This window comes from Haliotis rufescens, unplaced genomic scaffold (genome assembly GCF_023055435.1).
Source record: "Haliotis rufescens isolate VD_foot unplaced genomic scaffold, xgHalRufe1.0.p SCAF_13, whole genome shotgun sequence".
Classification (NCBI taxonomy): Eukaryota; Metazoa; Mollusca; class Gastropoda; order Lepetellida; family Haliotidae; genus Haliotis; species Haliotis rufescens.
The window spans coordinates 39649526-39673550 of NW_025963813.1; the positions used below are offsets into that span (position 1 = coordinate 39649526).

Sequence of the window (24025 nt, forward strand, 5' to 3'; positions counted from 1 at the left end):
CCATTGTAGAAAGCAAAAATTATAGTCAGATATCAATTCCTACGATCTGGCATTGATACCTTTGGACATTATCACCTAGGACGTTAACCCGTGAAGATCCGGGTTAGAATAGGTCTTTAGCAACGACTGACCTCGTGTCAATGACAAACTGCTGATAACCTGATAAAACAACTGGTTTACTTCAGTTCAATGATGGGATTTTTTAAATCAGATTGAACTGCTCATGATGGATGCCACCAGTGGAGCAGGATACGCTGACCTTTTCGCATGACCCGTGATGATCCGGGGTAGAATAGGTCTTCAGCAACCCATGCCTGACGTGAAAGGCGACTTTGCTTGCCGTAAGACTAACGGAATCGGGTGGTCAGGCTCACTGACTTGGTTGAAACATGTCATCGATCCCAATTGCATGGATCGATGTTCATGATGTCAATCACTGGATTGTCTGGTCCGGACTCGATTATTTACAGGCCGCCGTCATATACCTGGAATACTGCTGAGTGCGGCGTTAAACAACAAACAAACCTAGGACGTAAGGTGTCATTCTCCAGGACCACTCTTCCTTGCATCCAATTCAAAGCGGACATTGTGTTCATGGGGCTGTGGCATTTATTGAAAGCGGATTCTGTATACTTTAAGTGTATGTGTTGTTTTTTAACATATGTGCCTTCAGTACTTGTCTAGTATTGTCTATTACTGTAATCATTATATATAAAATGTGCACGAGTGCGGAATGCTAACTACAAAGGAAAATTTGAAAGATTTGTAATGTAACATTGGTTTAATGTAATCTACATTACAATTAATACCAGTCAGCATCACTTGCAGATATCAACATCCGCATCAGGAAACACAGCAAACCCGAAGGTCCTTGCTGGCAGCATGAGGAGCCCGCCATAGGCCTTTTGAGGGGGCATGTAGGGGATGCTGTTGTTCACATAATCCAGTCGTTTACCATTTAGTGTCACATTCCTGAAATTACAATGTCAGTGTCATATATCAAACGGTATATCTGTGCCAATAAGACGCCAACCACTTCCCAAACGACGACAACACATCAGCTATTCGGATTACAATGGTTAATAAAATCAACGTGACATTATAGGTCACGTTTATCTATGTAGCGCGTAATGTAAAGGCAAGGACGAAGCGTTATTGTTAGGTGTTATTATTATTATTTTTATCTCTATGGCATGAAATATTGGCAAACCCGACCGACGTTAGCCTTTGTTACAAAGTGTTTAAAGTGTTCTAAATAGTTTCTTTGTGATATCACGTATCCGTATACTCGCCTTGAAGTAAGCTCTATGAACTCTGGTCTAAGCCAGAAGAGATCCATATTCTTTTGGAATTGTGGGAAGGTGACGACGGTGGTGTAGATGTTGACGTTGACGATGTAGACGACAACACTACCCGGCTTGTAGTTGTACACGCTGTGAACAAAATATGTGGAACATTTTGGACAAAAAATGGTTTATATAGTTAAGCACATCAGAATTCGAAGTCTTTAAATTACAAGCACCTCATGAAAATGTGTGACGACAGTGCAGTTATGTTAGATGTTCTAGATGCTGATGATTGAATATAGAGAGGAAGTGACTGAAACATAAATATTTGTCTCCTGCATACTGACTACCCCATCAGCACATCCCAACTGTGTACCTGTTCTGTTTGGCACAGTGTGCGTAGACCCTGAAACTGTTGGTTGAGTTGGTCTGCACAGATAACACTTTATTCCCAACCAGTCTCTTGTAGAGCAAGGTCAGCCAGTAGTCCTGGAAAGTGACAATTGTCACGCAAAGAACATACTCAGATTTATCACATGAAAGTTACAGATAGGGTCATGAGCGGGTGACAGGGTGGCAGGTTTACCAATAATGATCAAATACTGGAAACATTGAACCATAAATTGCCTACGTAAAAATAGATAGAAAGTTTCACGATATCCAATGGTGTCTTTACAGTTAAAGTCAGAGACATTCGGTAAACTGACAACGTATTTCTTTCTGTATTACCGTATTTTGCAAAGATGAGTTTTAGTCAATCCTAATGGAACGAGATGATATCATATTTGTACCTACCGGATAAGGTTCAAACGTGTGCGGTTCGATCAGAGAATAATTTTGTCCATAGTACGATTGTCTCAAAACCCCTTTAAGTCCCATCCTTGAAGCAACCCCGAGGTTGTCTAACCATCTGAAATATTCATATCATTAATAGTCCAGGTAAGTGTAAATCAAAACATTTATGTTTTATGTTCAAAGCGAGTTGAACAAATGAAATGGAGGAGACGATTTTACGTTCAATAGACTATCCATGTCGTCGTGCACATTCATTCATTTTGGCAACTCCGAAAACAAATATGGTCTTCTAACCTGGGGAATCACACATTCAGCCCACCCGTGAAGATCCGGGGAAGAATAGGTCTTCAGCAACCCATGCTTGCCGTAAAAGGCGACTATGCTTGTCGTAAGAGGCGACAATCGGGATTGAGTGGTCAGGCTTGCTGACTTGGTTGATGCATGTCATCGATCCAAATTGCGTGGATCGATGCTCATGATATCAGTCACTGCACTATCAGGTCCAGACTCGATTATTTACAGAAAGCCGTCATATGGCTGGAATATTGCTGAGAGCGGCGTTCAGCTTACTCCTGCTTCAACATCATTAACAAGACAAGAATGTATACCAACTGTATCCTCAGTGTTTTATGTGTGTCTGTGTATTCTGCAATGTCCAGGTCCATATGGTCAATACCCGGAGGGAAGCTGGTACTAAATATAACCTCAGCAGCATGAGTTTGGTTTGGTTGTTTGTTGTTCAAGTTCGCACACAGCAATATTCCAGCTATGTGATGGCGGTCTGTAAATAATCGAGTCTGGACCAGACAATCCAGTGATTGACATGAGCATCGATCCACGCAATTGGGATACAATGCGCATGAGGATAAGGTGGTTGCCATTCAGGTAATTGACTGATTGCCTAGAATACCTTCTTTACAATCCGCACTCCTAAAGTTTATAACTGTCTCGTAAGCGAACATCAATGCACTATAAACTGGCCAATTGATAAACCATTCGGTCGTCACTGTGTAGACCAAGGTTCGAATCCTCACATTGGAAACTTCTATGAAGACCATTTCTGGTGTCCCCTGCCGTGACATTGATGGAATAGTGCTTAAAGCTCATTCAATCACTAACTCGCGCACTACAAATTTGTTTCGCTACAAAAATAAAGTAGACAGACAATTCTCACAGAAAGCCTGCTACATATCTATCAGATATATCAGGTGCTCCCCCGCCATAGAAGGACGATGTCTCCCCAAGCCAAACGGGAGTGTCGGGGTTGGTGGGAGCGGTGACGTTACGCACTCTATGGATGTCAGATATCAGGCTGTCCAGCACCTTGGGGTCGAGGCAGGTGTCCACTGTTACACCGACTTCGTAGGCATAGTACCTAAACATATAAACATTTCAAATTCAACGCAAAGAAAAATTCGTTTTTAAGTGTCCCTACTGCAATGGTTGACAAACGTAGTGCCGTTACATGTGTGGTTACAAAAACCTAATTAGATAAATAAGTAAGAAACTGATATAGCTTAAAACTCACTGGTGAAAGGTGATTCTGTCAACAGCTTTGCTTCCTTCACCTTTGAAGAAACTGTAAAATAGTCAATAGGAATCCCAGCATCAAACTCGTTTCAAAATCCTATTTCGGTATAGAACCTGGAATATGTGACTGAATATGATGTACTGGAGTGGTGCATGGGTCCTCTATATATCGTTTATCACATTGCTGTAATATAGCAGTTGGGTACCATGAGGCCTCACATTTAAATTAAATTTAACAACCCCCATGATGATGCTCTAACCCAGAAAAAATTTTGAACTTCTGTTTTGCACGTTTCTACTTACTTCTCGAACAATATGGATCTCGGTCCTGAGATACCTGTTACATCTGGTCCAATCACCAGCGTGGATTCGAACCCAGGAGTAGACTTGAGGATTTCCCTAAGGTGGACAAAATCTCGCCCAAGCTGTGCTCCAGAAATTGTATTGGTGAAGGGTTCAGGGAAATATTCAGGTTCTAGAGACCAAAGAAACTAGAGTATTATATCAAGAATATGATTATGATTACAGTACATATGTTCGTCATGCTCTACACCTTTTGACTTTGAGATTGAAGAATAACGTGCACATATATATCTTAACGTAGTAAACACGGAGGAATGATCTAGGTACAACTATACATACTTGGTGAAGTATAATATCATCCACAAAGATGTTACGTTGTATGTTCTATTCAATGAGCTGTAGAACTGTTACCATTTCCGAGTTCAAATGCGGGCATCTTGTAGTTCCTGGCATAGCTATAGCTCATCAGTTCTTTGGCGTTTTCAGGGTCCCACTGTCCGTCTTTCCGCTTCAATACATTGAGGCCAAACACCAAGTCCCATCCCACGGCCCTCACGAAGTCATTCAGATTGTCCCATATGGCACCTCAATGATAAAATAGATCTTTATGGGTACATTTCTCAGCTGGAGAAATGCCAATAAATTAACTCGGATAAACAAGCAACATAATGTAACGTACACATAGGTACTCAGTGTTTGCGAACAAACATGGCGTCGCTCTTCTTTTATCGGCGTTTGAGTCAGAATTAATATTAAGTCATTCTTGGTTCAGTTCAAAAGAAATGTTCTCGAAAGACACATTGAACGACTTCGTTTAAGTTAGATACCACCACCAAACCAACGTCCGGCTATGCCTCTCTTCGAAGATATTGATCACGTACAGAAACGGTTTTTGAAGCATGTCGCTATCGAAGCCGAATATCAGTGTCAGAAAACAAATATCTTCACTGCCTGTTTCGACTGACTAATCACTGGCATTGCGACCTAATATTTTAGTGCGCACATTCAAAGGAAAGTTTCGATATAGATTCATGAAAAACATTATAAAATAAAGTGGCTATCGTGGTTGTTTGAGCTTGGATGTTAAAAAATATGTACTTTTGAAGTACAATGATCATTCCTCATAGAACATATTTACCATCCTAAAACACACGTGTGATAACCCCTATATGTCCTTCTTTTGAAAACAATAAATATTCATTTAAACAAATGTAAAGCAGATCATTGATTGACTTGGAGTACAATTTTGAACATTGGCCTATTGTAATCAGTGTAAACTGATTTTGGACCAGGGATAGCAAAAAATTACCACAAGATACTAGCTTCCGCCAAAATCCGTAGGCCCAATGACGAAGTGCAGATAACTAAAAACAAGTAGGTTTTGATGATATATGTCGCCCTACTGTCTGCAATCGCTGGTCCGATTACTTACACTCTTGAATGGGAAATTCCCCCCGGTCCTAGGTAAGGTGGCCTAACTTTGGTTACTGGTGATCTATTCCCCAATTTTATAATGTATTGTTGATTTAAAATGTATTCTTTTAACTGTTCTCAACTAGTTGTAAAATACAAAATGTGATACTCTAGTTATCTTACTGTCCATCGTTGACAGCTTTTTTAATCTAAATATAATTATTATAACTGTTTTGTCACGATATGGCTAAAAGATTACCGATGTGACGTAAAATTTCACTCACTCATTCATTCTGAATGTGTTTGCTGCTTTATGTGCTTGACATTTTTTGTTCTTTGTCTTTGGTCATCGGTCAAGGGGTTTAGTAGCCATATTGGATTCAAGGTTTCACAGTGTGGTTTGGTACATGTCTTTACATCCGTACTCTCTGAATCTACTGCATAAAAAGCTTCCAAACCCTCTGAGAATTTTCTCAATTCATGACACATCAAATATGGATTGCCGGTTTTGGATATCTTTGACATATTGGATTTTGATTTTGATAATTTATTTCTCATAAATTTTACCTTAAATATCATATCTGTTTTGTTTTTGTTTGCATTGTAAATGTTATGTTATGTTTGATTCAAGTTAGTACTCTAATTGAGTACTACTTCTAATAAGCGCCCCACAATTATAGTTTAACCCCCGTTCGCTGGCTAATTAGAGAGCCAAGAGCAATACACAATCTTGTCGCAAATGTCGTCAGTTTTATGTGTATTACCCGTGAAAAACAGGGTTAGAACTGGTCTTCAGCAAACCCATGCTTGTCTTGTCCTAAGCGGTGACTATCGGTATCGTGTGGTCATTCTTGCTGCATTGGTTGATGCATGTATTCGTTTTCAAATAGGCATTTGCTTCGGGGCCTTACGTTGGATAGCATTGGTACAAGCAAACCCTTCGAGGGTTCTAACATGGAGGAACACTCTGTAGAACAACCTTTGACATACTGGCACACGCCAATTTCATAGCGGCGGTTCCTGGTGTTCTACACCGTGTGCTATATAAGCCGAGTCGGCGAGCGCCCGTGTCAACCCAAACCGAGTCGGAGAGCCCTTGCTTAGCGGGGTTCGGGTTCCCGTCTTTGGCTACGTTTGAGCGTCCGCAGGAACGGCAGTAAACTCAATTCCTTCCTTCATTCAAGCAGTTACTGAAGCTCATTTGCTCAGCGCTAGTGGTATTGAAACTGTCGTTTTGTGTCGTTCACGCCCACACCATTGTGTAAGCACCGCTTCTCGTCCACTCATTCGCCCGATTATGTTCAAATGTTGTTTGCGTATGTAGAAAGTTGCGTTCCAGATACCACCAAAATCCCAAGGCCGTGCTTTTGTGTAAACAGGGCCCGACATTGCTGCTTTCAGCTATATTTTACCTTATACTTACTGACGGAATCAATGTCAGGGGTTTGCATATGATCTTACTACAGCAGTTAAAGCAGGATTCAGTACAGATTACATTCCTCATCATTGAATGTGACAATTCTTGAGACCTCTGCTCTACCTTAACTGCAGATTTCACAGACTCTCGATGGCGTCAGGATTATTATAAGCAGTGTAAATCCCTAACGACTCAAAACGATGTCACGGCGAAGGAATCTTATCACTTGATGAATGTTATGACCCAATTGAACATCATTCATTTTTCTGGCATTGAATACTCCCAAAACGATGTATCATATTTATTATATACGTCATATAAACATACCAGTAAAAGTGGAGTTTGCACTTGTCCCCCCATGACCCGTTGGGTCAAAGGTATTGAAGTCTCCAGCAGTTCCGCCTATTCTCAGATAGCTCGGGGATAACGCCTTAGCAAGCGTCCGCACTTTGGGTGAACTAGAAAATTAATTTCAAATAAAATATCATCAAAATGATTTGTTCTTTTTCAAACGCGAACGATTATTCACCATATTCGTATGATATACATGTTTTTTAAGTTGGGACCAAATCAGACACTTGCGTCCTAGCCTGTTAGTGGTACGAAACGATCCAAGGAGCGTGTTAGTGTGGCTCTGTGTGCGAATGCAGACGGTTCTGTGAAAGTTAAGCCATTAGTGATAGGAAAAGCTCGACGACCTCGATGTTTCAGTGGTGGTTACAATCCCGAACTTTATGTTAGGTACCGCAACAATACAAAAGCGTGGATGACATTAGAACTCTTTTCTGATTTGTTGCAGCCCTTTGACAGGCAGAAGTGTTTTCAAGGTAGGCGTGTTATTCCTTTGATGGACAATGCCGCTTTTCCAGTAACTCTTCCAGTAAGAAGCAGGTTTCAGTTATACGGAAATTCGTTTATACGGACGAATTGTGAAATGACGCAAGTGTCCGTATAAACGAGGCACGAGTGTATAATGTTTTATCATATACTTAAGTGTGAAAGACTGAGTTTGATATTTTCATTGCAGTGAACATAGCAATTCATATTTCACTGTTGCCATTTATGGAGTTAATATCGCTTCAGGCCGTTCGTTATTCTCTTAAAGACTGTTTGGTATACTGTAAATTTCTCACTTAACTCGTCAATCGAGACTTTTCGTTTCGCAAAGCGCTGTTTTGTTTCTTGACAAGTGGGTATTCTTTCGCTTCCAACACCGGTTTGGTAGTTTTCAAGTATATTTTTTGATTAAAGTTGATTTTGTATATAACCATATCTATATGTGTGAAAGAGAAGTTCCGTGCCCCTAAAAATGCCTTGCTTCTTTTCTTCATATTTCTTAAAGATTATGCAAACACGAAACTACTTCTCCAGTTGCAAATACAAGGGGTGGTGAACCATCTCTGTGTGTTAGGTAGAGAGAATTTACGTTTCAAGTTTTTACATTTGTAATGAAATATTTACCGGTAGACAACTACACAAAAAGTATCAAATAAAAAGTAAATTCCATATGTCTCGTAAAATATTATGTTTCTCTCGTCGCGTGACGGGGAAAAAGGAGATATCTCCTTTTCACCCGTGATATTTCACTTGACACATGAAATATCCTCTCTACAGTAAACTACATAAATAAACTAATACACTCACCGTAAATCCAGTCCTCCCCAGTTAAACGCTATTGGTATCTCTGCTGAATCAATTGTCACTCCAACGAAATGGTCATCTATCGTTGCTATTTCCTTGTCTGTAGCAACAGTGACAGAAACAGACTGACTCAGTGTGCATTGCACATGTAAGGAGCAGAGTATAACGAGCACACGTGTCACAGTCATGGTGTCCTCAGCACTGCATGTATGCTAATGTGTATCTATATAAAGAAGTATACCATTTAATGTGAACGACTGACCTCGTGTCAACGACAAACTGCTGATAAACTGATAAAACAACTGGTTTACTTCAGTTCGATGATGGAATTTTTTAAACCAGAAATGAACTGCTCATGATGGATGCCACTAGTGGAGCAGGATATGCTCACCTTTTCGCAACACCCGTGAAGAGTCCGGGGTAGAATAGGTCTTCAGCAACCCATGCTTGCCGTAAAAGGCGACTATGCTTGTCCTCAGAGTTGACCAACGGGATTGGGTGGTCAGGCTAGCTGACTTGGTTAATGCATGTCATCGTATCCAAATTGCGTGGATCGATGTTCATGATGCCAATCAGTGGATTGTCTAGTCCAGACTCGACTATTTACAGACTACCGTCATTTGGCTGGACTATTGCTGAGTGCAGTGTCAAACAGCAAACAAACAAACAAGCAAGCAAATAGTGAATCCTGTCAGTCAACAACGACGTTTACTATGTAGCACGTTCAGTACGTGTTTTCGCTGTTCCTCCTACCGTTGCGTCCCCAACGTCCAAGATGTCAACGTGTACACACAACAATATGATAGTTTCTGAACAACTTTTTCCAGTGATAGGTGAGTGAGTGAGTGAGTTAAGATTTCATAGTCACATCGGCAATATTTCAGCCATATCGTGACTAAATCAGGTTGTAAATCAATAATATATAAAAATAGACATTATAATCTGTCGACAAACGACAGTAAAAACACTAGACTATCACAGATGTAGATTGTAAAACTAGCATATCATAATAAAATTTGTAACAATTCATAACAGTACACAATAAAAATGGCCTATAGATCACCAATAGCCAAAGGTAGGTCACCATACTAGGTACCATGAGGACTTACGATACTTCTGCTTCCTACATGTCCAGTGATTGGAATAATGATAACAAACAGCAGATATTGTTGGGTACAGAGTATTCATTGAAGTGTACTGCTTTGATATGTAATAGACTATTCCCGATTTTGAGTCATTTTGCAATTCATCGTTATCATTTGGAGCCAAAAGGACTTTTGGGGGAAATCACGTATTTCAGTTTGTGAATTACATGTGTAAGTAACGTGGAGAACATAATGTCATTGCACACTTCAAAGCCTTTGATGTCATATCCTTTCTTGTTGGAGAAGTCTAGCAGCTGGTCTGCATTGCTCGGGTCCCAGTGTCCATCTTTCCGCTGCAGCACACAGAGCCAAAATATGAGAACCCAGCCTACTTTCTTGGTGAAATGTACTTCGTCCCAAACATGTTTTGCAATCTGAATTAATATGAAATCATATACGTATCTGTGTATATCGAGCAATACTCTTGAAATATTCCATCAGCTCCAGCCCTTGTCACGTTTGAGGTACAATCGAGCATGCTCTTCATACCAAGATTGCAAAAAGTGTCACACGACTCATTCTTAGAAGTTGTTTGATCAAGATTACAACATTTAAGGCCTCCGGGAAGCTTTCAAAAGGTTTTATGGTGGACGTGTAAATTTGACGCAGCGGTACAAGAAAGATGCCCGATGCAATTCATTATTTTGATTTGTACCATAAGTTCATGTGTCTTTTTAGGTGGACAATGTGACCAGTTTGTGACTAGTGCCATCCACGTGGCATGATGCGCAACATCTTCGCAAACACTTTCTGTCGTCACTGTTTGAAATTTATGCATAAACACATGCTCATGATATGGTCGGAATAGAACAAACGTCTCTTCTCTTAGCAGAGTTCTCCTGGACGTCTTTAGACCCTTGCAGGACCATCAGATCTGTCCAGATAAAACTCTTATTCATCTTTGAACAGTATACTATCCCAGTAGTGTCTTCGGAAACTCAGATGCTGTCTGCACCAAGCAAAATTGGACGTATCGCTGGACGCTGGGGCCGGATCTTGTGCTTTCTCAACCGGTCGCGTAATGTTCTGCCACTAATTCTCAACACAAGAATTGTTAACGGAGCGGTTCGGTATTGATTCCGTAGATGCACCAACCGGATATGGTTGTTATGTTGACGTGACGTCAGACCTGGATGGCCAGCTTGTTGCAAGCCCTGAGTGTTTCCCTACTGTAGATAACGTCTAAACTATGATATTGTGCTAATGATTCAACATTTATCATAAGTAGGACAATGTGATTCTGCATATGTCACTATTTCAAGGTCCCTAGCAATCTATTCCTGGTCTTTAGAGGCCACTAGATCGCATAAAGTGGTCAGATTTCAGACTGGCCCGCGAGTCATCATAATGTGACACAAACCACAAATGTACTTTAAGTATAAATATATTTACAAATGAGCATGCATATTCAAATAACTTATAAACATAAATAAATAAAAAGTTAAAAGTTACATAATTAAAGAGAAAGATTATCTTGTACCAGATGTGTGTATCATGTTGTACTTTCATGACTTTTTACCTTGACACCCTTATCTAGTGACATATTTATCTGTGTTAGTTGGTTTGCTGTTTAACGCCGTACTCAGCAATATTCCAGCTATATGACGGCGGTCTGTAAATAATCGAGTCTGGACCAGACAATACAGTAATTGATATCATGAGCATCGATCCACGCACTTGGGATCGATGACTTGCATCAGCCAAGTCAGAGATCTGGACCACTCGATCCCGTTAGTCACCTTTTACGACAAGCATAGTCGCCTCTTACGACAAGCATAGTCGCCTCTTACGACAAGTATAGTCGCCTCTTACGACAAGCACTGTCTGTGTTAACGATTGGTAATACGGTTAAGACGAGGGGAGTCACCTACGCCTACCGCAATGCTTGAGTCACTTTACGACACATATCGGGATGCTAACAACATTAACAACAGTTAGATATGCAGACGCATAATAAGCTTTGAGTCTGGAGTTATCAATCAGGAGCAAGAATTTCCTGATAACATTTAGCCACCTAAAACTCCTCTGCACTACAGTGCCATTCCAGGCGCTGTGAAGAGTAATGTGTTCTACATTTACTCGGGATTTGACATCCGTAACACGTCCACAACGTGTCTCTTCCAAGTTTTGTGGCCTACGATTTTATCGAACGTTATCACAGGCCCAGTGTAAGTAGATGCGTAATGTGTTCTACATTTACTTCGGGATTTGACATCCGTAACACGTCCACAACGTGTCTCTTCCAAGTTTTGTGGCCTACGATTTTATCGAACGTTATCACAGGCCCAGTGTAAGTAGATGCGTAATGTGTTCTACATTTACTTCGGGATTTGACATCCGTAATACGTCAACAACGTGTCTCTTCCAAGTTTTGGGGCCTACGATTTTATCGAACGTTATCACAGGCCCAGTGTAAGTAGATGTGAAGTAACAACACATTCAGTTAATTTGACAGTGTAGTAAACGTATATATGTACATGTAGAACACATGGCTAGGCTGCTTGTTTGTGTTGTGGAAAACGAAACCCTGAAAACGAAACTCTGAAGAAATGTCTCTTGGTTAAATTGACACAGTAACAGACAGTTTGTTTGAATGAGACCGAGGTCAGTCAAATGTACATGTTGTCAGTTGTCTCATTTACACAGCGGAACAGATCCCGATGAACAGAACAAATGAGCTTTACCAAGGTCAGAGGCGCACGGGTTTTCAGACTAAGTTGCCAATGGCAATGTCATGTTTCCATCTCATAAAGTGTCCATATAATTGACACACTTATTGATTTTCTACACCCACGGGACCGGTTTTTACACCAAACAAACGCAAACATGGGAGGAAATGCATGCAAGAACACGATTTGCGTATATTTCCTCTATGTGTCAATGCCCGAAGCAGATTCAATTTGGCATAAAGGGCAAAATAGCTGGGTAAATTATATGAATTGACAACTGATAATCAGTCATGACATGGTCTTCGCGAAAAGGGTAAGCATGTCCTGCCCTACTAGGCAGCGTAGGAGGCGTAAGTCTGTCATCTTGAAGACGTTACAAGAAGAAGAACGCAATGCCAACAAAAGAAATGCATATATTTGTAATGGAACACTGCTTTAATTTATTACGCTTTACACATTCCACTTGTAACAATCACCTGCAGATATCAACATCCGCATCAGGGAACACGGCAAACCCGAAGGTCCTTGCTGGCAGCATGAGGAGCCCGCAATAGGCCTTTTGAGGGGGCATGTCGGGGATGGTGTTGTTCACATAATCCAGTCGTTTACCATTTAGTGTCACATTCCTGAAATTATAACGTCAACTGAAATTAAGGACAACACTAGCGACGATTAACCATAATCTCTTTAGTTATATGAGTGATCACGTTTGAGTATGTATCACATTATGTAAAGTAAAACGCACTGCGTTTCATTAGCCTGTATCATAAAGTGTTCTTGTTCCTCTGTGTATTAGTCTCTGCCATATGACCATCATCATGTATGCCTGTACTTGCCTTGATGTAAGTTCTGTGAACTCTGGTCTGAGCCAGAAGAGATCCATATTCTTTTGGAATTGTGGGAAGGTGACGACGGTGGTGTAGATGTTGACGTTGACGATGTAGATTACAACACTACCCGGCTTGTAGTTGTATACACTATTCAAAACATACGGAAACATGTTGGATCGAAAAGTTACAATATGTTGGCACATCCGAAGTCATTACATTACATGCACGTTATGGAAATGGATGACTACAGAGGAGACATTTATGTTATAGAAGTTGATGTTCAAATATAAAAAGGACCACTGACTATCCCATTCAACACCTTCCAACTGTGTACCTGTTCTGTTTTGCACAGTGGGCATAGACCCTGAAGCTGTTGGTTGAGTTCGTCTGCAAGGATAACACTTTATTCCCAACCAGTCTCTTGTAGAGCAAGGTCAGCCAGTAGTCCTGGAAAGTGACAATTGTCTATGCATCAAGTAGGTCTGAATCATTTTCAATTAAATCTTGTGCTATCAAACACATAACACTAATGTATTCAGGTTTGCTTCATAAAAGTTACTGTTAGGGGCTGAGTGGGTGACAAGGGAGACACTTTACAAGTAATTATCAAAGACTGGACACACTGAACCATACACGGGCAATTTTACTGTTGTCATATGTATCATTGACATGTAAGCAGTTAGAGAGTATGGATTTGATTAAGTAATGAGGTTATTATATACTGACTGCCTCCAGAATCAGAGAAAGCAGAGACATCAGATACAACTGACAAAATGTTTTTAATATATATTTTCGAAAGAAACACCTTGTGCAAAGACGGATTTTACCGAATAAGGTTCAAATGTGTTCATCTCGATCAGAGAATAATTGTGTCCATAGTACGATTGTCTTAAAACCCCTTTAAGTCCCATCCGTGAGGCAACCCCGAGCTTGTCTAACCATCTGAAATATTAATTTGAAGCTAGGTGAATCAAATGCGGGATGAATAATTGCTCACATGCTTGTCGAGGTAGGGTTGCGCATTCATTCTGGCACTACCAACAACAATAAAAGTCCTCAAACCTGAGGAATCACGCATTCAACTTACACGCATCTTCGCTACATTCAAAGGGGGCACGGACGGCCTAGTCGTCAAGGACGCCGCGATTCGCTGTGCAGAGTTGCGTCCCTTGGGCACGCTAAAAACCTATGATTGTGGGTTCGAATACCCGTTCGCCCCGATTATGTTTCTAGGTTTGTCAGCACCATACCCGTGTTCGTGGGTTAAACCTGAGACCTGCATCACATCGGGCTTTCCTCCCATACTAAGCTGACACTCCGTGATATAACTGGAATACTGTTAAAAGCGGTGTTAAACCCAACTCACTCACACTCACCAGATTAAACAAGGCTGTATATCATTTTTTTCAGCTGACAGATGTTGTCCGTAGTTTTATGTGTGTTTGTTGTTTCTGTTTGGTCCAGGTCCATATCGTCAACTAACCGGTTACTAAGTATATCCTCAGCAGCATTAGGGTGAGTAGGTCTCCATGCAGGATCTGGCTGATTGTGTGTCACCATGCACCGACTGGTCTTGCTGTCAAACTCTGGTTTGCCAGACCCAGTATTGTGTATTTACAAAACGCGCCGCTAAAGCTTGACTATTTCTAACTACCTCGTAAAAGAACACCAATGCACTATAAACAGGGGCAACTATTAACCGTTTGGTCGTCACGCTGTTGACCCAGGTTCCATTCCTCACACTGATAGGTTCCGTGAAGCCAGTTTCTGGTATGTTCTACTGATGAAATAGGTGTAAGTACATACTCGCTCTATAAATTGTTATACTTATAAAAATAAAGAAACTTTCAAAAAGAGAGACAATACTCACAGAAACCCCGCTACATATCTATCAGATAACGCTGGAGTTCCCCCACCGTAGAAGGACGATGTCTCCCCAAGCCAAAGGGGAGTGTCGGGGTTGGAGGGGGAGGTGACATTACGCACTCTGTGGATGTCAGATATCAGGCTGTCCATCACCTTGGGGTCGAGGCAGGTGTTCACTGTCGCATCGCCTTCAAAGGCATAGTACCTAAACATTTAAAGAATTTTCAAATGTGACGCTAAGGAAAGCTCGTTTATTAAGTGTCCCTACTGCATATATTAATAAGCGTAGAGTAGTAACATGTGTTGTTACAATAACTTAATTCAACACATGTTTCAGAAGATGACATAGCTTAAGACTCACTGGTGAAAGGTGATTCTGTCAACGGCCTTGCTTCCTTCGCCTGCGAAGAAACTGAAAAATCATCAATAGGAATTCTAGCATCAAACTCGGTCATAATTGTGAATACCGTTTTCGGTAATTGAATGGTGTGAGCTACTGGATTAGTGTCATGGATACTTTACAATGATTTATATATCGCTTATCATATCACCGCATTAAAACAGTTGAGAAGATTGACCATGTCCATGAGGTATCATTTGTTACTTTCACATCAGTATCATGCTACTGGTACCCAGAAGACAATGTGTGCCAATCATGAAAACATGTGTTCTAAGTTTCCACTTACTTCTGAAACAATATGGATTTCGGTCCTGAGATACCTGTTACATCTGGTCCAATCACCAGCGTGGATTCGAACCCAGGAGTAGACTTGAGGATTTCCCTAAGATGGACAAAATCTCGCCCAAGCTGTGCTCCAGAAATTGTATTGGTGAAGGGTTCAGGGAAATATTCAGGTTCTAGAGACCAAAGAAACTAGAGTATTATATCAAGAATATGATTATGGTCGTTACAGTACATATGTTCGTCATGCTCTAAACATATCGACTGGTACGAATTACACCGTACACATATGTGACGGTAATAAATACGGAGTAATGATCAAGAAAGGCGGAGGAATTATCAAGTAATAACTGTACATACTTGGTAAAGTATTATATTGTATACAAAGATGCTACGTTGTATATGATATGAAATGAGCTGTAGAACCATACACTACCATTTCCGAGTTCAAATGCAGGTATGGTGTAATTCCTGGCATTGCTATAGGTCATCAGTTCTTTGGCGTTGTCAGGGTCCCACTGTCCGTCTTTCCGCTTCAACACATTGAGGGCAAACACCAAATCCCACCCAACGTTCTTCACAAAGGCATTAAGCTCGTCCCATTTAGCATCTCAAACATAAGATATTCAAGTTTATCATACAGTGGGTAAGATTCTCATCAGGATGACGCCAACGAATAAAAAGTCGAATAAACATACAAACATAAGGTCACGTAAGTACTCAGTGTTTGGAAACAGACATGGCGTCGTCCTTGTGTATCGGCGATCGAGTTAAAAGGGAACATCAGGGATCTGGAACTATTTGAGAGATACTATATCACAGTTCTATAAATAAGTCATTCTTGATTCTGAGTAATAGAACTGTTCCTGAAGGGAACGTGAACGATAGAGCCTTACTTTGATTCCACCACCAATAATCTCCTATCTCCTATAACGTTGATCAACTTCAACATGTTCATTCAAGCATGTTGTCACATCATGTTTTTGTTATCACTTCTAAAACTAATGGTCGACCCGTGAAGATTCGGGGTAGAATAGGTCTTCAGCAACCAATGCTTGCCGTAAAAGGATAGCTGACATGGTTAAAGCTTGTAATTGTATCCCAATTGGTTGGATCGATGCTCATGATGTCAATCAGAATGTCTGGTCCAGATTTGTTTAGTTACAGACCGCCGTCATACAACTGGACTATTTATGAGTTAAACAACAAACAAAGTACAATAATGTCCATAAAGCCGACGATAGGTGTCAAATGTTTTATCAACCTCCTGTCACTCTATTTCTGAATTATCACTGAAATTGTTACGTCATAGGAAAACAGGAAACCTTGCAATGTTTAGGAACCATTGGTAAGAGATGAGAATACATATTTCGGTAATAGTTTTAGGAATGACATTATATGGTAAAGATGTCATCACGCTTGTGTGTGCTTGGAAAATAAACCCTATGTACAATGTTCATTCCTTGTAGAGGATATTTACCATCCCAAAACTCACTCGCGTCATAACCCCAATATATCCTTCTCATAAAAACAATGTATTGCAGGTCACTGATTCATATGTACATGTGGCAGAGGTATTATATTGAACATTGCAGATTTTAGGTACAATCGAGGACTCCAGAGAGCTTTACTTGACTTTTGTTCAAAAGTAATTTGATCAGTGTTACAACATTCAAAGCCTAGGTAAAGGTTTCTAAAAGTTTTTTTGTAGAAATCATGAGGAGGTTTCCAAATTTGACGAAAACGATGCCTGAAACGATTCTCCTGTTATTATTCTCATGGGTACTAAATACTAAATACTCCAAAACCAGGTATCATATGTATATATATCATGTCATGTCATGTAAACATACCAGTATAAGTGGAGTTTGCACTTGTACCCCCATGTCCTGTTGGGTCAAAGGTCATGAAGTCTCCAGGTGTTCCGCTATTCTCAGATAGCCCGGGGATAATGCTTTTGCAAGCGTCTGCACTTTAGGTGAACTAAAACATTGTTTTAGATGAAATATATTCGCAGAAACTGAAAATATTTGTTTTCTTTCAAACTTAAAGATTATTTATCATGCTCATATGATATAGTGTTACAGTGAATCACAATATACTTACCTTAAATCAAGTCCTTCCCAGTTAACAGATATTGCTAGCATTGACGAATCCAATGTCACCCCGACGAAATGGTCATCTATCGTTGCTATTTCCTTGTCTGTAGAAACAGTGACAGAAACAGACTGACCCACTGTACGTTGCACATGTAAGGAGCAGAGTATAACGAGCACACGTATCCAATTCATGGTGTCAGCACCTCGTGTGTATGTTAATGTGTATCTACATAAAGAAGTATGCCATTTAATGTGAACGAGTGACCTCGTGTCAATGACAAAGTGATGATAAGCCAGAGCTGATAAAACAACTCGTTTACTTTGCTTATTTCAGGGACATAGAAGTTCATGTCAGAAAATAAAGCGACAAAATCCGTTCCATATGCAAAAAGGCAGAGTCAATTGTACGATTCCGACTATATCATGAGCATGTGTTTTTGAATCACTATCGAATAGTTAAGATACTAGGTGTTCGCGAAAGGGGGAGCGTATCCTGCTCCACGGTGGCACCCGTCACAAACACATGCAAAGGCAAGTCAAATGATCACCTGAAAAAAGCACGGAAACATCCTGTACAAGTCAAAATTGGGAATTGCTTCGGACATCAGTTTTGGCACTGATGCGTCAAATTCGGAAATGTCCTCCACATGTCCACCATAAAGCTTTTTGAAAGTTTTACTTAGGTCTTAAATGTTGAAACCTTGATCAAGCAACTTCTAAACAAGACTCGTATGACACTCTTTGAAATCTTGGTTGAAAGAGCATGTTCGATTGTATCTCAGAAGTGAAATATGTAAACACGAAAGGCTGGAGGTGCTCGAATATTGCTTGACATGAAGGGAAAGTTGACTATTGGAAAGTTAAAGTCATCCTTCTTGTCAAACAGTCTTGTGAAGAGTGTTTTGTCACTCTGAATATTTATGCATTTATCTAAATTAACAGATAAGACGGTCTCATGATTACTGGTTTCCTTTATTTCTAGCTCAGGTAGGTACCTGCCTTGTACTTGTGATGTTTGAGAAGTGATTGCCAAATCAAATACTTAAAGAGCAAGTAAACTCAACACAGCAACGTTGCGGATTTTGATACTCTAGGGCATATTGGATCACAAATGCTTGATCAAAAAAATTTGCAATAGGAAAATAGCGTAAAACAGACGATAACAAATCAATCCCTGAACAACTTCATGTCATTGCATCTAGACTGAGGTCACTCCCCTCTACTTGGCCCCACACTCTCAGTCCAGGCTTAGATCACTCCCCGTTGGGCTTAAATCAATCCCTTACATTTTCACAGTATTCTACTTCTACTCTTCTGTTCTGTCATACAGTCAACTGCAGTTAAAACGAACTCAAAGGGACCACCAATTTTAAAAAAATTAGTTCATTAAGAATTCAGATTTATTCTAGATTGATTGAGCCTCGGATGAGGTCACGCCCCACTACTAAAAGGAAACACTCACTCCAGGTTCAAATCACTCCCCAATCGGCTCAAATCAATCCCTTGCATTTTCACAGTATTCTATTTCTACTGTTCTGTTTTGGCATACAGCGCTGAAGTTTTCAGGTCAGTAGATTGTCGACATCCATTTTTTTTTTAGACAGTGAAATCATCTGTGTATATTACTGTTGAATTAACATATGACATCAAGCGCCCGTTACAAATCTGAAAGGAAGTTTAATTTTACCCGAAGAAATGTCAGATCTATCAAATACTTACGTTGAGAGTCACTGGTGTTCCACTTTGTTTTCAATCATACTACTTTGTATGGGGTCTTCCTACCTGTCCAGCACCTACTGATATTGATACATATACACCCCAGTGTGGACGTCTCACACATGCCACAACTAAACATGCCTAACTGAATATCTCACAAAATATAATTACATGACCACTCGATGAACTAAATTCCCATACAAAATACTAAGTGAAAACTTTTCAAACATATATATCAATGAGTGAGTGAGCATTCAGTGTGATTTTGGCTATAAAGGGATTTACAGACAAGAAACAGTAGTCCACTGTTGCACTGTGGTTTAGTGGCATTCTTGATGGCGTCTATAATTTGATGGAGGAGGTAGTCGACATTGTCGTTTGGAGGCAGTTGTTGGAGGCCATCCTCGACGCTGGTGAAGAATGCATCTGTGTTGGTCTTGGCACTGACTGGGGCATACTTCAGGCCTTTGGCGAGGAGGGATATTTGTGAAGATATGAGGGTCTTGCTGCTCAAATCAATTACTGTCTTATTGTTTGTAGTTCTTGGATTGGCTTCTAGGACATGGGCGTTGTCCCTACTCTAGTGGATGTATAAACCAGATCTACTGCAACTGTGGCCACCAGTACATCGTAGACCCTTCAGATCCCTCAACACCAGACTCAAGGAACATCAGACCTCTGTCAACAAACTTGACCCAAAGTCCACCATTTCCGAATACCTCTCAAGAACCAAGACCATAACATCATGTTGGAAGCCGCCAAAGTCCTGTCTACCATCAACAGCAACTGGCGACAACGAAGAAGCCATTTACACCAGGAGACATCAGCCAGCCATGAACAGTGACCAGGGAACCTATCAGCCCAGTGGTTTGGACTTACGAGTCTTACTTTGATTATTGTCTGTGGTAATTATCCAGCAGGCTTCCATTAGTCCGTTTCCATTGCTACTACCTATCAGTGCTTATTGCCCCCTGCCTTCCGTTTGCCCAGTGTCCATTACAATCAGTGATAATTTGAGTCCTAGCTTCCAATTGTCATCCTATCAGCGCCAATTAACTGTTGGTTTCCCTTGTTAAGTTTCAACCTTTGTGATCTTATTACTTTTGTTGTTCTTACAGATACATATATATGTTCTCTGCTTCATAGCATCACCTGATGAAGGAGTAAGTATATACTCCGAAACGTTGTGTTACAATATAGGAGTTGACATCCATAAATTCTTTATTTATGTGAATCACTTCTAAAAACCATTCAAAGACTTGATACAGATTTCTGGGTTAGCATATTGTTTCATTTTTGGAATCGACACCTCACCGCATTCGGATTAGAATTGGTCCCCAGAAAACTTTCCTGGTCGTTAGAGGCAACCAATGAGATCAAGTGGTCATGTTCGATGACGTAGTTGATGGCGTGTCATCGAAACTCGATAGAGTGGATCGTGGTTCACAACATCCACCACTGGGTTGTCTGGTGCAGACTCAATTGTTTACAGACTGTCGCCGTATAGTTGTACAATTGCTGAATGCAGTGTTTAACAACAAACAAACGTACTACATACAAACACGTCATTTACAAACATGATAGGTCCTCATTTCATCATATCATCCCTTGTATGTTATTTAAAATCATATCTCGTTTATCGATCATATCTTGAATCAAACTAAAAACTACATACATCATGAATCGAGATGTTATACGGGATGGGATATTCCAATGTCTTACAATAGTTTCGCATGTTCCTATTACACGGTGGGGAATCACGCATTTCAGTTCGTGAGTTTTTTATTTCATGTATTGTAAAGAACACAATACCGTTGTCCAGGTCAAAGCCGTGTATGTCATATCCTTTCTGGGTGATGTAGTCGAGCAGTTGATCTGCATTGTTCAGGTCCTAGAGTCTTTCTGCTGAAGCACCCTAAGCCCAAAGATAAGACCCCTGTCTGGGATGAGATAGAGGGACGCCTACGACAGGACAAGAACCAACCAGTAAATCTAGCTCAGATGGGACAATCTTTGGTTGACACTCGGAAGAACCGCCCTCATGCTATTTTCAGTCATCTGGTGTCTTCCGTGCACCACCGCTACCGACCCTGTATCAACGCAAACGGTGGTCACACCCGATATTGACATTGCTACACCACCTCTGTTGTGACTGTCTCCTGTTACTAGGAGAATATTACTCTTACTATTTTTTCAATGAATTTGTTATGATAAAACACTAATCAGACGTAAATATGACCAAATATTATGTTATCGTATTTCGTCCCAAACATGAGCTGCAATGTGAATTGCATACATGCATGTGTATTACCTTACAACCAAACATGGATGATAGCCATTTAATGATGTAATACAGAGAATTCGAGGATGTACGTCCGTGTTTCTTCTTTGAATTACGTATTGATTCTGCATTACAAATCAAGAGATCATTGTGACCTCAAATATTTGAACATGTATCAGCATGCAGAAAACACTATGTTATTGTATATATAGTACTCACCTGTGAGTACAATGTTAGATATATTCTGTGCCTGCACACATGGGTATCCGTTCCTCATGGGGATGGCAGGGAGAAAACGCTCGAGTCAACACGGATTCCGTAGTTGGGCATCAATATCAACAATGTCTGAAATCAAGTCACACGACTAATCGAATCCCAACGCATCGACCAATTGTAATCTACTTGACAACATCCAAACATCTACGTGAGCGCGTGCTATCTTAATCATGAAAACTAGCCAACAACGCCGAATACGGTTGTCTTGTTGACGTGCCGTCACACGTGGGCAACCAGCTCCTGGCATATCATGAGTGTTTCCGGCTTTGAAGCGTCCTAAGCGCATGTAGACCTCTGCACGACCACCAGAGCTGTCCAGGGGGAACCTGGCGCGGTGAGCAGTATACTGTCCCAGTCATGTCTTCTGAACCTCATATGCTGTCTACACGAAGCCGGGCGTGCCTGCCGTTGACGTTGAAGGAAAATTGCGCGTATCGCTGGACATCAGGGCCTGATATTGTGATCCATCATCCGGTTGCATATGATCCTGCCACTAATTGGCCTCAACGTAGGTAGTGCTGTTAGTGTGGCAGTTTGGTATTACGATTCCGTAAATGCACCAACCGAATATGGTTGTCTTGTTGACGTGACGTCACACGGGGACATCCAGCTCGTGGCATATCATGAGTGTTACTCACTGTAGATTAAGTCTCCAAAGACCATTGTGTTTTCATGAACATGAAAATGTGTCGCAACTTCTTTTTTGCGCCAATCCTGTTTGCAGCATATCCACAGAGTAGATGTTGATTTTAAGCAAGCCGTGGCACTGCGTCAGCGTTATTTACCATTAAACAGAATGTGTTTAAGCACCGGATACCTATACAATCATTGAGTGATGTTCCAATACAAACCTACGTGCATGAGTATAATGCTCCCAACAAACTCGCAAACATCCATTGTGAATCACGACCTGAAAGTCGAGGAGATGTCTTCATGAATATGCCTATTGAAAGGGAATATATGTAGTTTTATCGAACGTTACATGAAGCACGGTAACCTGTTCCCGTCTGTATACGACATGGATGGCTTTTAGTCATTCTTATCTTGCCAAAAATGAACAGTTTGTTGGAATCCATTCCAAGTCAAAATGACATCAAACGTGACACCAACAAAAATGTCGTCTTATGTATGAAGAACCGAGTCAGTACGGATGTCTTCAGACAAAGACGTAGATTTACAAACAAGACTGAAGATACTGAGCGTCGCTAGAGTAAAATGTCTGTGGCAGCCATTGTCTGGTTGGCACATGAGATGAGACAGCAGAATCGTAAGACGAGGTCAGAGGCCGTGTTACTATGTTTCTGGATTACCAAACTGACATTACTATCTTATCTGTTTTAAAGCTGATTCACAAGTTATTAAAACCCAGATCTTGCAATTCTGTCAAGTATTCTTATTGTTTCTACCCGTTCGAATAGGGTTAGAATAGGTCTTCAGCAACCCATGCTTGCTGTAGGAAGCAACTATGCTCGTCGTAAGAGGCGACTAACGGGATCGGGTGGTCACACTCGCTGACTTGATTGATGCGTGTCATCGATTCCCAAATTGCGTGGATCGATGCTCATGATGTCAATCACTGGGTTTTCCCAATCGAAAAGCCATCAAAATTGGTATGAAAATTATTGGATGAAGAGAGGAACATGTGGTGTAAAATTGGAATATGCAACATGTAGTGATTACGTACTTATAACACACTATTTACAACATTTATGGAAAGTTTACAGGAAATCATCAAAGAACAACTAGAACATTTGTTGAACGACAGTAAAACATCGGTCCGAAAAACAGGAAAGCCACTGACGTGAACTGTTCGCATTTGCTCCTGATGTCTGCGTAAGTAGATATTAACACAAACAAAAGGTGGACGATCAACGCTGTCGGTGTAGGAAAACACTCAATCAACCAAGTCACAGGCATCAACACTCCGTCCATGCTTTCCAGTATCTCCATAAAGAATCCTGTATGGTTACGCATCAAATATGCAGGTACGAGTTCGAATCACCATGTTATCGGTCGAGTCGTCATGTATATATGCAAAACCGATCTTTTCCGATTTTTAGATCAAGTTCTTCGATG

The 24025-nt window shown here is 40.7% G+C and overlaps 1 protein-coding gene across 1 annotated transcript; it reads right to left on the bottom strand.

Moving 5' to 3' along the window:
- Positions 1-801: 801 nt before the first annotated feature.
- LOC125378748 (heparanase-like) lies at positions 802-20200 on the bottom strand. The gene is made up of 10 exons (XM_048394707.1): positions 20083-20200; positions 19678-19857; positions 16014-16187; positions 15582-15753; positions 15257-15307; positions 14900-15100; positions 13857-13971; positions 1663-1775; positions 1293-1433; positions 802-972 (listed from the first exon to the last, which is right to left on the bottom strand). Exons 1-10 carry the CDS (start codon positions 20198-20200, stop codon positions 819-821), a joined length of 1419 nt encoding a protein of 472 aa, XP_048250664.1. The 3' UTR covers positions 802-818.
- Between the last annotated feature and the right edge of the window lie 3825 nt (positions 20201-24025).